We start from the raw sequence: 16,658 nt of genomic DNA, 5'->3' as shown, positions 1-16,658 counted from the left end.
TAAGGAAAATCTCACTCTCTCTCGCTCTCTCTCTCTCTAATCCCTCCATTACCTGTGTTGTAAAGCCTCAGAGTGGGCAAGCGTGTGAAATTCGTTTAGTGAGAAACTGCTGTTAGCAGTTAATCGTGATTAGCCAGGTGCTACAGCAGTTAGCCGTGAAGCGTATGTTTTGGGGTGTGTGCAGTGCGTATGCCTCCTTTCCCAGAAATATGCCCACAGACACAGAATGCTAAAGAGCTAGCCCCACAGCTCAGCTCTACGAGAACAGGAAACTCCAGGGAGAAGTGTTCTGCTGAGAAGTTCTACATCATTTCAAAAGAAAACACAAATGAAAGATTTAAAGCCGATGTGACGTGTTGACATCAGTATTTCAGCTCAGGAAGAAGATATGAGGTGAAAAAGAGGAGCGAGAGATGGAGGAAGCGCAACCTGGCCCAACAATGTCCAAAAAGTTCTTAAAAAAGTAAAAGTTGACAAAAACTCAACAAGCTCAGAAATGCACAAAATAAATCCAGAACATCAAACAACCCAGCTAACAGAACATTTTAAGAATGTTTAGCATTATTTTGTTAATGCTCCAGGAAGGTTAGCCTGCAACATTACAGAAGTACCAGGAATGTCATGAAAGAGGGGCGACATAGTAATGGCTCTCATCACAATGTTGTGATACAATTTTTATAATTTTATTTTTTTTTTGCATACCCTACTTGAACAGAAAACTCTCAGCTTTATTTTAGCTTAAATACTGCAATAAGTGTCAAGAGATGTGGTACAATTTACCAACCAATTTCTTCCTCCACTAACATATTTTCCACACTATATGATCCTTTGATTTTCCCAAAAATTGTCAGTGCGCCTTTTAATTCAGTGCGCTTTCTGCATGAATCATAACGGTCAGGTTGTAATAAGCAGAAAAGCTACTCAGATGAATTACAGACTATAAGGTAGTTAGCACTGCTAACTGGGGCTGTGCTAGGAGGAGGAGGTGGTGGAATGAACTTCCACTGGATGTCAGAACAGCAGAGTCACTCACGGTCTTCAAACGTCGACTGAAGACACATCTTTTCAAAGAGTTCCTAAACTAATAATAATAATAAAAAAAAAGTTCCTAGGGTTCTTAACATGATTAAGCTCTATGTATCTCTTGATCCTAGTCTACAAACTAGCTTTGGATATCTTAAGTAACTTTGAAGCACTGTTGTAAGTCGCTCTGGATAAGGGCGTCTGCTAAATACCGAAAATGTAAATGTAAATGTAAATGTGTGAGGAAGCAGGAGGAGTGTGTGAGGGAGCAGGAGGAGTGTGTGAGGAAGCAGGAGGAGTGTGTGAGTGTGTGAGGGAGCAGGAGGAGTGTGTGAGGGAGCAGGAGGAGTGTGTGAGTGTGTGAGGGAGCAGGAGGAGTGTGTGAGTGTGTGAGGGAGCAGGAGGAGTGTGTGAGGAAGCAGGAGGAGTGTGTGAGGAAGCAGGAGGAGTGTGTGAGTGTGTGAGGGAGCAGGAGGAGTGTGTGAGGGAGCAGGAGGAGTGTGTGAGTGTGTGAGGGAGCAGGAGGAGTGTGTGAGTGTGTGAGGGAGCAGGAGGAGTGTGTGAGTGTGTGAGGGAGCAGGAGGAGTGTGTGAGTGTGTGAGGGAGCAGCAGGAGTGTGTGAGGGAGCAGGAGGAGTGTGTGAGTGTGTGAGGGAGCAGGAGGAGTGTGTGAGGGAGCAGGAGGAGTGTGTGAGTGTGTGAGGGAGCAGGAGGAGTGTGTGAGGGAGCAGGAGGAGTGTGTGAGTGTGTGAGGGAGCAGGAGGAGTGTGTGAGTGTGTGAGGGAGCAGGAGGAGTGTGTGAGGGAGCAGGAGGAGTGTGTGAGGGAGCAGGAGGAGTGTGTGAGTGTGTGAGGGAGCAGGAGGAGTGTGTGAGGGAGCAGGAGGAGTGTGTGAGGGAGCAGGAGGAGTGTGTGAGGGAGCAGGAGGAGTGTGTGAGTGTGTGAGGGAGCAGGAGGAGTGTGTGAGGGAGCAGGAGGAGTGTGTGAGGGAGCAGGAGGAGTGTGTGAGGGAGCAGGAGGAGTGTGTGAGGCCGTAACTGCTGGATTATTTATGAAGCTGACTGGCGCTTTTAACCCAAACATACTAACACACACACACACACACACACACACACACACACACACACACGCACGCGCACACACAGGCACGCGCACACACAAACACACAGTGCAGCACTCTCACATGAACAGCTTTCCTCATGTTTACAGTTTTTAGAACATTAAAATCAGACTCTCTCATTATTACTCTCTTGGTTTTGACAGGAGGGAGAGCGTGATGTGTAATAGAATGATCTGCAGAGACATCAGCAGCAAATAGGGCCATGATGGAGGAGAACATATTCAGGTATACTGCATTAATATACTGTACATTCCCATGAAATATACTGCAGTAATATGGCATGTGAAGTAGTTCTAAGCTCAAAAATAACAAGCTCAGTTAAAAAAAAACTCACTTTTTTCTAGCAACAAAATTATTACGTTGGCAACACTGGATTGAAAGCAGGGTTGTACAAAATTCAGAAATGAATTGAGAATGACTCCTAAATTCTTTATTTGCAAACAGGAAGCAGCAATGCTATTCAAATTCAGATTGCAGGAAGTAGAACTGGAATTCCATGAAATTCAAAGAAATTCATAACAAATAATTAAAGTGTGTTTAACAATGAAGATTTACAGTATACATTACATATGAGTACAGCATGGATTTCATACAGATATTATTGTTTGACCAAAAAAAAAAATTAAAGACATACTCTACAAAACAATTCATTAAAACTGCAAAAACTATCAAATACCTTACTTTATTTACATGTAAGTCTTAAAAATTGTTCTCCAAACATTTAAGCCATTTGAGGAACGTTTGAAAGCGTTACAGTGTTATGAGGTAATGTACTTTAATAAATGATAATTGCATTTATCAAAACATTATTCAGTATTAAGGTAGGCTTGCTGTTAGTATCTGCACTTCAATTTGGGAGAACACTGTTAAAAGTATCACATTCTCACTTATATGTGATAAGCATGCATTTCTCTGAACTGCAATGAACTCAAATGCATTTACTATCAGTTCAATTCAAATTTAATTTAACAACCTGTACGGTGGATTCAATTCAAATTCAAATTCGTTTATTAAATTTAATTAAATTCAGAATTTTGCACAACTCTGCTTTAAAGCATGTGAGCAGTTCTCTCTGAAGCTTTTATTTGGTTCTTCAGCTGTTGTATTTACTTCCTCTAACCGCAAATATATTTACACTCTACACTGTAGAAACCACAAACAATAACTGTCTGTTTATCTGCAATGTGTTCATCAGTTACTTTCAGTTTTAGATTTTAGAGTTTCAAATCCTTGGAAAATTCTACATTTTGGGAAATCTGATTCCATCTGACAAGAAGAAATAAGACTTGAAAAAAACACACACACACACACATACACTTAAAAAGTTTTGAAGGAACTTCATGTAATCATGTGGAAGCATTTATGAAAATACATAAATAAAATATCTTAATGGAACTACAGGGGTTGGACAATGAAACTGAAACACCTGTCATTTTAGTGTGGGAGGTTTTATGGTTAAATTGGAGCAGCCTGGTGTCCAATCTTCATTAATGGCACATTGCACCAGTAAGAGCAGAGTGTGAAGGTTCAATTAGCAGAGTAAGAGCACAGTTTTGCTCAAAATATTGCAATGCACACAACATTATGGGAGACATACCAGAGTTCAAAAGAGGACAAATTGTTGATGCACGTCTTGTTGGAGCATCTGTGACCAAGACAGCAAGTCTTTGTGATGTATCAAGAGCCACGGTATCCAGGGTAATGTCAGCATACCACCAAGAAGGACCAACCACATCCAACAGGATTAACTGTGGACGCTGTAAGAGGAAGCTGTCTGAAAGGGATGTTCTGGTGCTCACCCTGATTGTATCCAAAACACCATTGCTGCCCAAATCACGGCAGAATTCAATGTGCACCTCAACACTCCTGTTTCCACCAGAACTGTCTGTCAGGACAATAAATTATTGTGGTCTAAAACCAGGTGTTTCAGTTTTACTGTCCAACCCCTGTATAAAAAACCCTTGGGTAACAAAAACACAGCTAATATTGGTAAATTCAATATGTTCAATGGAATCGATTCAATTACTTGAAAGTAACTTATATAAATTAGGGCATAAATCATTTTAATGTACTGTATACATAATAAACATGCCAAATTTAACTAAACAGATTTGTTCAGCAGGTAATATTATCCTATTTTTATAACTTCCATTTAGACATTTAATGAATGCCAGCTTTATAAATGATTCTGCCATAATCCTGTATGAATACATGAATGATCTTTAAAGCATCCAGCCACCAGCCACTGTCAGAGTTTAATACACTGTAAGTTACACATATAGGAGGGGAGGCTGGGAAAGACTACACAGCGATGGTAAGTGAGGAGGAAAGACACAGCCAGTATGCAAATAGATGGAGTCAGGAACCAATAGGAAAGCTGTAAGGAAAGTAAGGTTTACTTATCAAGGTGGCACTGCCCAAACAATATTACACATCATTCTTCACATTCCTAAAAGCCACTCTCAATACCAAAACAAACCGTCAGTGGCCAGTGAAATTACTTGTGGACATGACCATTTAATTCCTCTGTTCCCAGAATAAAACAGTTACAGTTTCCTTCAGTAAAACCACTGTACTGTAGTTCAGTCAAAATGTCACAACTGACAGCAGTGAGCCAGTTTCATTCAGCTTAATGTAATTACTGTAATTTATCAGCACAGTGAACCCACTGCACTACTGCTCTATAACCTCTATAACTACAGAGATACAGCACAGTTATACTCTTTGGAAATAAGACAGTAATGCAGTCTTCCTCTACACACCATACCTCACACTCAACACTTCACGTATTGACACAATCACAAAATTACATATTCACTACAATCAGTAATAACTGCATCCTGATCACTCTTCAACACTGTACAGTACAACCCAGTATCAGTATAAGAACAATACATTTGAACTAAATTGAATTAAGTTAATATGGATGTAAATGTAGTGCAGTATAATAATGTTACTGGATTAGTCAGGTATCACTACACCGCTCTGAAGCTCTCTCTAAAACACACTCCAACACACACACACACATAATGCAAGATCATACAACTAGTTACTGTGTGTGTTGTATTATTTATCTTAGACAGACCAGAGAATTAAATGCAAACAATAATTTGTATTTACATATTTTTTTAATGAATTGTAATGTAATTTATAATGTTGCATTATGTGTGTGTGCGATAATATGTGTAATTAAGTGTATTAATATACACATATTGCACATCTGTCGGCCTATCTGTCTGTTTGTCTATATGTAAATCTATCTGTCTGTCTGTCTGTCTATCTGTTTGTCTCAGCAGCAATACATCAAGAAAATTCAGACACAGTTCAAACAAGGAGCACTGGCCCTAATGCTCAACTTTATCCCATACTAAATCATAACCAACACCACAGACTGCAGAACACACACACACACACACACACACACACACACACACACACACACACACACACAGAAAAGAGTATAACTGCTGTTACTCACCCAAAAGTACATCATCATCTCGACGGTGGGAGCGCTGTGTGTGTGTGAGAGTGTGTGTTTGTGTGTGTGTGTGTACCTGTGTGTGTTTGTGTGTGTGTATTGTGTGTGTGTGTATGTGTTTGAAGCACAGACGTGTGAACAGGACAGTTCCAACAAATAGCGCAGTCCGGTAAACCCAGCGCTTCACTCCTCCTCTCTCTCTCCGTCTCTCTCTCTCTCTCTCTCCCTTTCCCTCTCTCTTCTCTGGTGGATTCCCCCACTCCTCCTTCCTCCCCTTCTCTGATCTGTTAAGCTTTTCCGGGGTTCCTCAATCTCTCTCTCTCTCTTTTCTGGACTTTTTTTCCTTGTTCTTTTTCTTTCACTAAAAGAACATTCCCTCTTTGCTTCAGCTTTCCTCTCTCTCTCTCTCTCTTTCTCTTTCTCTCAGCAGTAGTTACGGGGGTGTGATTGGGTTTAAGCTGTGTTCAGCATTTCTTCTCTCTAGCTCAGACACAGCAAGAGACATAGAGAGAGAGAGAGATAGCAAGAGATAGCAAGAGGGAGGAGAAAAGAGAGAGAAAAGGGAGCAACATACCTGTTCACAATACAGAATTAAGGAGGGAGAGCACCTAACTATTATTACAGTTTTTCAATGTGTCACTTTGATGCATTTCTTAATTAAGAATTATTATTTGCTCCACAGTGTGGGAAATCTCAAACAGTTTGTACATATATTGATAAGCAGCAAATGCTCATACTTCACTCTAAATCCTTAAAATGATATATACATATTTATATCAGTAAAGGTGTCAGAGTTATCCCAATAAAAAGCTGATTATGAACAGAACAGTCTAAATGATTAGTCATGTGATCATGTATCAGTTTACTCAATACTAACTACAGCTGCAGGAATATTTTCAGCACCTTGTTGATGGTTAAGATACTGACTGACAGGATGTTTTTTTAAAACACTGTTGTCTTTTATAATGACTCTCTGTTTCTCCCTTAGTCTAATAGCAGTATTAGATATTAGCTATGACCATGGCACAGACAGCCTCCCCACGTTTAAACACTCGGCTGCACACTTTGACCAAGGCCATGATTGATATAATGTGGCCATTATTTTATTTGGAACATTCCCCCAACACTTCCCATCATTAGTAAAAGTCATGAGTCACCTGATATCAGGAGATATTTACTAAAAAAAGTCAAATAGAAATGTTTAAAATCTGCTTTATAGACTCTGACAACTAGTTTAACTCTGAAGTTACACTTATATAGCACCTTTTGTAGAAACCCCAAAGACACTTTACAATTTAAACATTTTTACACACAACCATTTACATTCAGCACTCATCCACACACTCACACACTGGTGAGAATCAGCAAATAGCCACAGCATACTCTTAACTGGAAATGACCATCCACCTGGAGGACTGCATTGGGCACTACATCATTTACCCAGAACAGAATGCCAATCCATATCTGGGCACAGTCATACATACAATTTATACACATACAATATTATACAACACACATACCTATACACACATCAATTTAGAGTATCCAATTTTTCTGGGTAATTTAGAATATCCAATTTACCTGATCTCCATATGTTTTTGGCTTTGGGAGGAAACCAGAGGAAAGACCCCAGTGCTGGGAGGTGAACGTGTTACCCACTAAGCCACTGTGCCGCCCAAACTAATTTAAATATGAGGACATACATAGTAAACTAATGGCTAGCTGTTCTGGTGGGTGAGACAGTTCAGTACAGTGAAGAATTGAATAAGATATTGTGATCTACATCACAGAGGCCAGAGATAATTTGGGAAAGAGCAGACAGTTGTATGAAATTATTATTTAAATGATATGCTGTTTGTGTAAAATAAATGAGAAATGGCTTCTGTGATGTGCACAAGTGACAAGATAATGTACAGATTGAACGACTGGTTTTGAGAAATTCAGATGTGAGAAATGTTCCAAAGCAATTTGGAAAAACTGTAATTTGTTGTTCTATAAATCAGGTTAGAACTAGTTGCATGTAAAACAATCAAGCGTTTAAATGGTTATATGGTTGAAACATACTTTTGGAAGCAAGTATTACACTTTTAAAAGGAGCTACATTTATCTGAAAAACTAACCCAGCTCACACCTTCATTCTGTAAATAAGGTCAGATAAATGAACACACAATCACACACTGTCCTGTAGTGATGCCCTCAGGATGTTCAGTATATGTCACTTAAGAACTTCATGAAAATATGTTCTGTAAGATAGATAGCTGTAAGGAACTTTAAACAGATTTTAAAGGATCTGTGACACACAGCATCATGGGTTCTTCTGGGTTAAGTGAAGCTTGGAATGATCTATTTTGGAAATATAATATAAGAGTGTCTGGTTGGAGAAGTGTACATTATGTGGTGAAATTCTATAACTCTGTGTTCCGGTTTGAGGACAGGTTTTGTTATACTTTATAGATTTTGTCTGATTATTTATTAATTTTTTAGTTTGGTTTGGGAGTGAGTTTACAGTTTTTATAGAGTTTAGAGAGTTTAGCAGCTCCACACATAGGCTCTTTGTTTTCAGCACTCAAAACTGATGAGGAGATTTGTTTTAAATAAAAAAATAAATATATATATATGAAGTAATATTAATCTGATAATAAGTAATATGATGTATAAGATTTATGCCTGTACTGTTCTCAATAAAACAATGATCACAGCAAAGAATGGAAACTTTTACAGGTCTCCTCGCCTTGTTACCCAACAGTAACAGCCACTGGATTATCATGCTGTTATCATATGAATAGTAGTATTTATAAAGGGGTGGGGCAGAAACTGAGAAAAGATCCATGTATCTAGTTTACCCATGTAAAAGAAAAGTGTATTAGGCAATATATATTTTATTATACTTAACATGGAAAAGTACATTTGAATGCTTGTTTCGTACAACCTCTGTGAACTTTAAATTTGTGAGATTTAAGTTTGTATTTTTTAAACACCTTTTTTAATACATTTGAAGTATATTGTAAACGTACTATTTTGCATGTTGATGAACATATTGTGTACACCTTAATGCTACTGAAAAAAAATACACTAAAGTGCACTTTAAGCAGTATTTAATGCCACTATATATAGTTTCTATCAACACAACATTTAATTTAAAGCATTGCTTATAAATACATTTGATGAAAATACAGAGAAAGTATATTTAATGTGTATTTTCATAAAGTATATTTAATTGAAAATGCACTTTTCGTATTCTTTACCTAATTTGAACATACTTTCAATGCTCTTAAGTATACTTAAGCATAGGTATGTATAGGTAATACCTCCATTTATTTTGCTGTTGCCGTTTTTGAGAATTTGAGAAAATATTATTTTATTGAGATTTTTTTTTTTATCAAATTAGTTTGACACCCCTGTTCTATATATTATTTCTATTTCAATGTTTTTCTTCTAGACATTAACCTGCCTAAACTTCCTGTAATTAGAAAATAAAAAAAAATAAAAAAACAAATGAACTTGACCATGGCTTACTCCATCCAGACCATCCGTTACCATTTCCGACACCCTGTTACTGCACGTTACTTTAGCAGCTGAATGAACTTTTTTTTAACTTCGCGCATACAGACAAAGGGCCCTATCGTACACCCCGCGCAAGGCGTGTAGCGTGGAGCGTTGCCACCCGTCAACAGTCTATTTTTACGCCTTGCACGCGTCCTTAAAATAGTGTTGGACTTTTGGAATATATTAACGCTGATGGGCGTAGTGGTCTAGAAATGATGTGTACTTAAATATACTTAAAAATCTGCACAGTAACTATAAATTATTATTAGTTATATTTATTTCTGTCAGTTATACGGATTTATATTTATGTTTAATACACAGACTAAATAACTGTAACTTAATATAGCAGACAGGCATTCTTCTGTTTAAGAATTTCAACAGATGCTTATTCTCACTCTGGAGTTTTTTGAAATGGAAAATTAAAAGAGAAAAGAACTTTGACTGAACATACATTTATTTTATTTAACTTTGCTATTATTTAACTGAATTTCACTTTTATATCTGAAAAATAAAGCACATTGTCGGTGTGTGGTGCTGCCCATCATTTATATAAAACTTAAAGCATTTGAAATACATAGAAATATAAAGCTATACATTAGAATTCGTTTCTTATCACCAGGGAAAATGTATTAAAATATGAAATATATTAATTAATTAATTAAAATCTCATCCAGCGCGTCATTGCGCGCAGAATAACATCTCTCTTCTAAAAAAAACGTTTTAATAAATAAGGTCGGACACGTGTAGTTAAATTCATGTTATTAAATTCACTAATGCCAACAAATGTACTGATAATTAATCAAGAGAATTCAGGCAAAATGCGCTGCACCTCGCTGGTTTGGTTTGTTTAATTTTTATCCCCAGATGCTATTTTTTTCCGTTTTTTTTTTCAGTATTACAAGTCTTAGTAATTTTCTTTGGTTGTGTGGAGTTTTTTGTTTCTTATTTTTTTTAATTCGTTAAATTATATTTTTGTCGACATTTTGGGTTTATTTTCGTTTGTTATTTTTCTAATAATAATAGTAATTACATACTTTTTTTTACGAGGCAAGTAACGCAATAGTTACTTTTACTGGTAACTAGTTACTTTTATAGTGGAGTAACTCAGTTACTTTTTTGGAGAAGTAACTAGTAACTATAACTAATTACTTTTTCAAAGTAACGTGCCCAACACTGAATGCTGGTCTAAAACCTGAAGACTGTCATGTTCTAGACATGAAGAACCTTTACACCATAAACCTGAAGAGACCACTTCCATCCACCAATCAGCAGACATAACCAAACACTGCAGGTGAACACACACACACACACACACACACACTGCGCTTTGGCTCTCTGTGCTTTACTGAACATATTTATCTTTCTCTCTCCAGTGCCACACACCTGTCTTTAGGACGGATTTCAGTTTGAGCTCATTTTCTGTACACACACTTAAACTTTCACCACACACACACACACACACACACACACACACACACACACACACACACACACACACACACACACACACCTGTTCACCGTAAACCATAAATCGTGCATCCAAATAAATCAGCTCACACCTTTCACATCATGAAACCCATTCAGCTCTGACTGTAAACACCAGGAGCAGCACACCAGCCCTGCAGACTCCAGAATTATTCACTCATATATTACACCAATACACAGCAGCCCATTACAGAACTCAATTTCTCAATATGTAAATGATGTAAACAGTGGTGTGCCCCTTCATTATATCTCATCAGATCATCAAACAAATAAATATATTTTAAGGTTTTTATTATTAAGGGTGAAACAAAATTCAAACCTATATGGCTCTGTGTGAAAAACATAACTTAACTGTAAGTTATTTTTCTAACCACACCCAGGCCTGATCTAAGTCTAAATCAAGAAATAATTTAAACAGGACCTGGCTGACAAAGTGAAGTAGACCAAAAGAAACTCAAATAAGATCTATCAGAGATCTATCAGTCTGGAAAAGGTTATAAAGCCATTTTGAAAGTTTTGGGCTCCAGCAAACCACAGTAAGAGACATTATCCACAAATGGCGAAAGCCAGCATACACTCAACAAGTGTGAGAAACTGGGGGACACACCCTGTATGCAAATAGATTGTAGGAGAAGCCAGTAGAAGAGAAGCAGTAAATAGCAACAGACTAAACTCAGTATTTCACCTCTTTTTAAATTGTTAAGTAACGTTTGTAAATTATATGTAAATCAGAAAAACTTTGGTTTAAGCACAAAGTAATTGTGTGTTTACAGCTTAAGCAGGAAGTGAGGAAGAGGTGAAGGGGGTGTATGGGGGGGGGGGTGAGGGGGAGGTTATAAGGTGAGGAGGAGATCACTGCAGTCTGGCTGTGTTTGTTGTGATACAGGAGTGTTGGAAGCAGCTGGAAGGAAACAGGAAGAGGAGGTTCTTACCAGCGTGGGGAACAGCGTCAGTGGAAAGGTCCAGAGTGGATGGCTGAGGAGTCCTCCACACACCACGTTCCTGAACACTGATAAACCTGACTTACTCACTCCACTACCTGCACACACACACACACACACACACACACACTAGATTAATGACAGCAGTGATCAAACTGAAGACTGATTGTTGTTTGTGGATTTCATGAACATGGAGATGAATTAGTGTGCATGTGTGTGTATGTGCGTGTGTGTGTGTGTTTCAGTACAGCACAGACAGGAGAAAGCTGAGACCAGGTATTAAATGTATTAAAGTGAAAAAAAAAACCCACAATGATTTGAACAAAAGAGAGAGAGAGAGAGAGAGAGAGACAGGTGTGTGTGTTTAAAGACTGTGTGTGTGTGGGGTGTGTGTGTGTGTGTGTTGCAGCACACTGCAGTAGTGCAATAAGGGAAAACAACACTTTTAATAATTCAGATATTGAGACAGTGAGGGAGGTGTGTGTGTGTGTGTGTGTGTGTGTGTGTGTGTGTCTGTGTGTGTGTGTGTGTGAGTTCTACAGAATGGTTCATTTACCCTATGCCACGGATTATTAAAGCCGCACTGAACCTCTCTCTCTCTCTCTCTCTCTCTCTCTCTCTCTCTCACCCGTATCATTCTCTCTCTTTCTCACTTGTCTATTACCTCATTTATTTCGCTCTCTCGCTCACTCTCTTTCTTTCTCTATGTGTCTCTTGTTCTGTGTCTTGTTCTCTCTCTCTCTTTCTCACCCATAACCCACCCATATCTCTCATGTTCTCTTACTCTTACCTCATCTATTTCTCTCTCTCTTTCTCTCTCTCTCTCACCCTCACCCTTTCTCTGCCTGCTGGGGAGTTAGTCAGTAACCAGAGAAACATTTATGAATGCCAAAGTCTTCACACCTTGGAGGGAGTAAACAACAGAGTGCGAATAAATCTCTCTCTCTCTCTCTCTCTCTCTCTCTCTCTCTCGTACTGCAGAGATGACAACAAAGGGCAGATATATAATCACCCTTAAACACACACACACACACACACACACACACTCTGAACACTGTGTCACAAAATATCGAGACAAACCTCTTAGTGACTGAATATAGCTGCTTCACAGCTGCACTGTGAAAAGCCTTCATATACTAAAGTATTAAAATATTTATAGTGTATTTATGTAACTTGTGTCTTGCAGGATACTGACACTAATATTTCTGAACTCTAATATTTCTGGTTTATAGTATTTACGAACACAATAATCCACAATATTCAGGTGTGATGTAAATCGTTGATCAAAAGGCAATCATAATACATACAAATCTGTCATGTGTGACCATCTCTGATAAATACTCTCACTATCACTTTCAGTTTGAATATAAAGATCGGTGTCAGACAGTGGGTCATGTAGTATTGTGTTTAAACCCTTGCTTACTAGAGGGCAGTGCTGTGTGTGGATTAAAAGTGAACCTTTCATTTAGTCAGATTGTATGAATATGATGATGAGTTTTAAACTATGATGCTTTATCATTGTTTTTTATGATAGTGGTCCTTTGTGACTATTACACTGCTTGCTCTTGAGTGATCTTTGTTGATCGTGCCATGATACACTTTCAGCAGAATTCCAACAGAAATATAGAAAATTCTGAAGGATTCACAAAATTCTATATATTAGTTTGGATACACTTTTTTCAATCAATGCGTTTTCTTTTTTTTTACATTGTACATTCCATATTGAAGAAATTAAAGCCATACAGGAATACACGTGTGGAATTATTTCGTTAACAAAAAGTATTAAACAAACCAGGCACACTCTTGGTATTTTAATCTCAGTGTCTTCATGAGGTACAGTCACCTGGAATAGTTTTCTCAAAGTCTTGAAGGAGTTTCTGGAGGTGCTGAACAATAGTTGCTGCTTTTCCTTCACGCTGTGAAGCTCCATCCCATTCTAAATCACCTCAAATCACCATCTCAGTTCATCAGGTTTAGATCAGGGGATTAATGTGGAGGACAAACACTTTTAACTGTTTACCACATCATTTCATATGTGTCCACAAATCATTTTGTTACAGTATTTCAATTATTTGCAGACAATATACCAAGTTATTATCAATATATTGTGATACAGCGTTACCAGACTCTAGCCCTAGTGTAAAGCTTGAGTGCATCTGCTAAAATATGCACACACAAGTCAGAAATGGATAATAACTCAGGGTCTGGACGGGGTGGTACATGGCTAGACGGAACACTAGAAGAGCCGAAGAGCCTGAGGCACAACTAAAGAGAAAACAGGTCAGCAGCTTAGGGACTACCCCTGTGTGTGTGTGTGTGTGTGTGTGTGTGTGTTTGTGTGTGTTTGTGTGTGTGTGTTCGAGTGTTTAGCCTCTTGTTAGCTACTCTGTTGTTCCCAAAGCGGTGAGGAGCCAAAGCCAAACCAGCCAATAGTGTCCAGCTTCACAGCTGCATCTATAAATGAGGAAAAAGAAGTATAAAGTGTAAATGATGGTATTTTTAACATGGTGGAACCTAACACGAGTTTTACAAACAGGGCTGAATCTCCACCGCTCTTATAAATGTCCACTCTTTCTCTTTCTCTGCTCTTTGTCCACTTCTGCTCTATTTGATTTCCTCTCTCACAATGGAGCCTTTAGATTTCAAGTAAAATACACCATGAATTCTTTACATTTTTATGGGATTTTTTGATCTTGTAAAGTAACAATCAAAAGATTAGAAATACGTCTTTTCATTTAATGTTTAATGCTGCTGTTATTCCTTCACACTGTAAAGCTCAAATTACCATCTCAGTTGGGTTTAGGTTAAGGGATTGTGGAGGACAAACACTTTTTTTGTTTACTACATAATTACATAATTACATAATTACAAACTTAATTGTTTTCTTGTGTTTAATATCAATCTACAATGTAGAAAATAAATAAAATAAATAAAAAAATTGAAGAAGGCTGCTACTGTAATAAGTTATGCTGTGTAGTTTATCGCCATTGTGTTGCATTAGGCATACAATTATATAGTTAGTAATAGCTGCACTTTAGTCACACACATAAATCCTGTATTTCAAAAAATAAGAAATTGCACCCTAAAATATAGCAAACTAATCACCTCAACTAACATTATTAAGTTTCTTGTTAAAAGTTTGTCTAACTAAATCATTTTTGTTGCAAAAGTTGTAGTTGAACTCTAGTTGAGGCCAAGCCACCTACTCTGCACTACTGCACATGCTCAGTTTTACTCTCTAGTTGAACAGGGTCTACAGGTCAATTATGCAGGGGTTTTCACCTGATGTTGGTCACGCTATTTGCATAGTAGGCGTGTCCTCAAACCTCTCACTCACCATTAGTGTGTAGTCATTCCCTACAGGCTGCTGCCTTCTCTTGGAATTTGTGTAAGTGTTAACTGACTGGCCTCAGTGTTTAAGGCTGTAAGAGCAAGTTACTGCTGTGTTTTGTGATGCTGAGTGTATATAGACTATATCATCTCTGTCCAATGAAAACACTTATCTCCAAAACAGCAACTTTACAGGAGAGAGAAAAACAGAAGTCAATGGAAAAAGAGTTTATTTCAGGTCATTTTGTAGAGTTTCTTTGGGTTCATTCATCAAGAAATTTTGCTACAGTTTGTCTGTTCAAATTATGTGGTAAACAAAAAATCGACAAAAATGGAGATAAGTGTTTTTATTGGACAGCGACGATATACTGTCCGGGTCCAGCTGGTTACATTTCCATAAATTGCCATCTAATGTGATTGACAATGCACATATATAATAGTAATAAATTCAAATTTTCCAGTTGCTACATAAAAAAAATCAAAACTATAGTGTTGCCCCCACTGGATGATTTTGATTGTAAAACATTTTTAGTGGATCCTAAAGGATAGTTATACAAACTAACAAAACACATTTTGTAGAACTTAAATCAGGCCAACAAAAAACATAAATTCAATTTTTAAGTTAGATTTAATATTTGAAGTTTCAAAACATATAAAACAAATCAATTATCTGGACTAAATATTGTATAGTTGCCACAAATGCATGTGTTTTTTTTTCAAAGCTTAAAAGTTTGAGTTGGCCTTGAAACTCAAAAAGTTGCCTTAAAATTGTACGTTTTTTGTTTTTACAGCGTATGGTGCATATGGTTGTCTTATGTTTGTATCTATTTAAAACAGAAATATCTTTTTTATTTATTAGACTGTAGTCATCTCTCTATTCTTTCATTCTGCTCTCCCTCTCTCTCTTTCCACCCAATCAATAGTCAACACAGTGGTGATGGACAGCTCAGCTGAAGAAACACTCCTCCTTTCCGTCGAGCACAGCACTAATAGCCAAGGTCAGCCTCCATCTCTGCACACACACACACACACATATATATATATTTATATTCGACAAGTGATAGCAGCAGACAAAAAAAACTCCTTTTGCAGCACTATCACAATTTGTGTGTGTGTGTGTGCGAGCGTGTGTATGTGTGCGTGTGCGAGTGTGTGTGTATGTGTGCGTGTGTGTGTGTGTATGTGTGTGTGTGTGTGTGTGTGTGTGTATGTGTGTGTGCAATGTAATGAGAAATTCAGTGACTCACTGTCAATCACTGATAATGATCAGGAAGTGTAAGCACACTGCTGAGGCGTTAAGTTGATCAGTAATTGAGGACGCGGCTCGAGCTTTTCCTGACCATCAAAGCCACAAAAGCCTGATTAGAGCCGCTGTATACACACCTGTCACACTTTCAGAAGAGCTGTTAAAGGAGCTTTATAACACACACTGCTCACCAGTGGATAATACCTCAGTGAGAGACTGCACAAGCTTTATTTCACTTCATGGGTGGTGTGAAAAAAAGAAACCCAAGCTGGATAAAAATGCATTAGAGGATCCTACCTTAAGCCAGGGTTCAAACTCTCATAATGTCTAACTTGTATTAGGGCTGTAAATGTTAAAGCGTTAACACATGTGATTAATTTGGAATCAGTTACACATTATTATTTTTTTAACAGAATTAATTACACCACCAAGTTTGACCCCAACTTCTGCTGTAATCTGCCTGAAACAGTGTCTGCGTTTCCAACATGGAA

The 16,658-nt window shown here is 37.8% G+C and overlaps 1 protein-coding gene across 4 annotated transcripts in view; it reads right to left on the bottom strand.

Moving 5' to 3' along the window:
• Positions 1–16,658, bottom strand: part of LOC103045208 (RNA binding protein fox-1 homolog 3) — a 319,394-nt gene that overhangs the window by 132,477 nt on the left and 170,259 nt on the right. For all 4 annotated transcript variants that reach the window (XM_049476121.1, XM_049476118.1, XM_049476120.1 and 1 more), the window contains exon 3: positions 11,583–11,685. In XM_049476121.1, coding sequence (XP_049332078.1) covers positions 11,583–11,685 — 103 coding nt within the window. The remainder of the gene's footprint in view (positions 1–11,582; positions 11,686–16,658) is intronic.

Source organism: Astyanax mexicanus, chromosome 3 (genome assembly GCF_023375975.1).
Source record: "Astyanax mexicanus isolate ESR-SI-001 chromosome 3, AstMex3_surface, whole genome shotgun sequence".
NCBI lineage: Eukaryota > Metazoa > Chordata > Actinopteri > Characiformes > Acestrorhamphidae > Astyanax > Astyanax mexicanus.
Note: the sequence above shows the minus strand (reverse complement) of the source record. Positions and strands in the feature narration are given on the sequence as shown.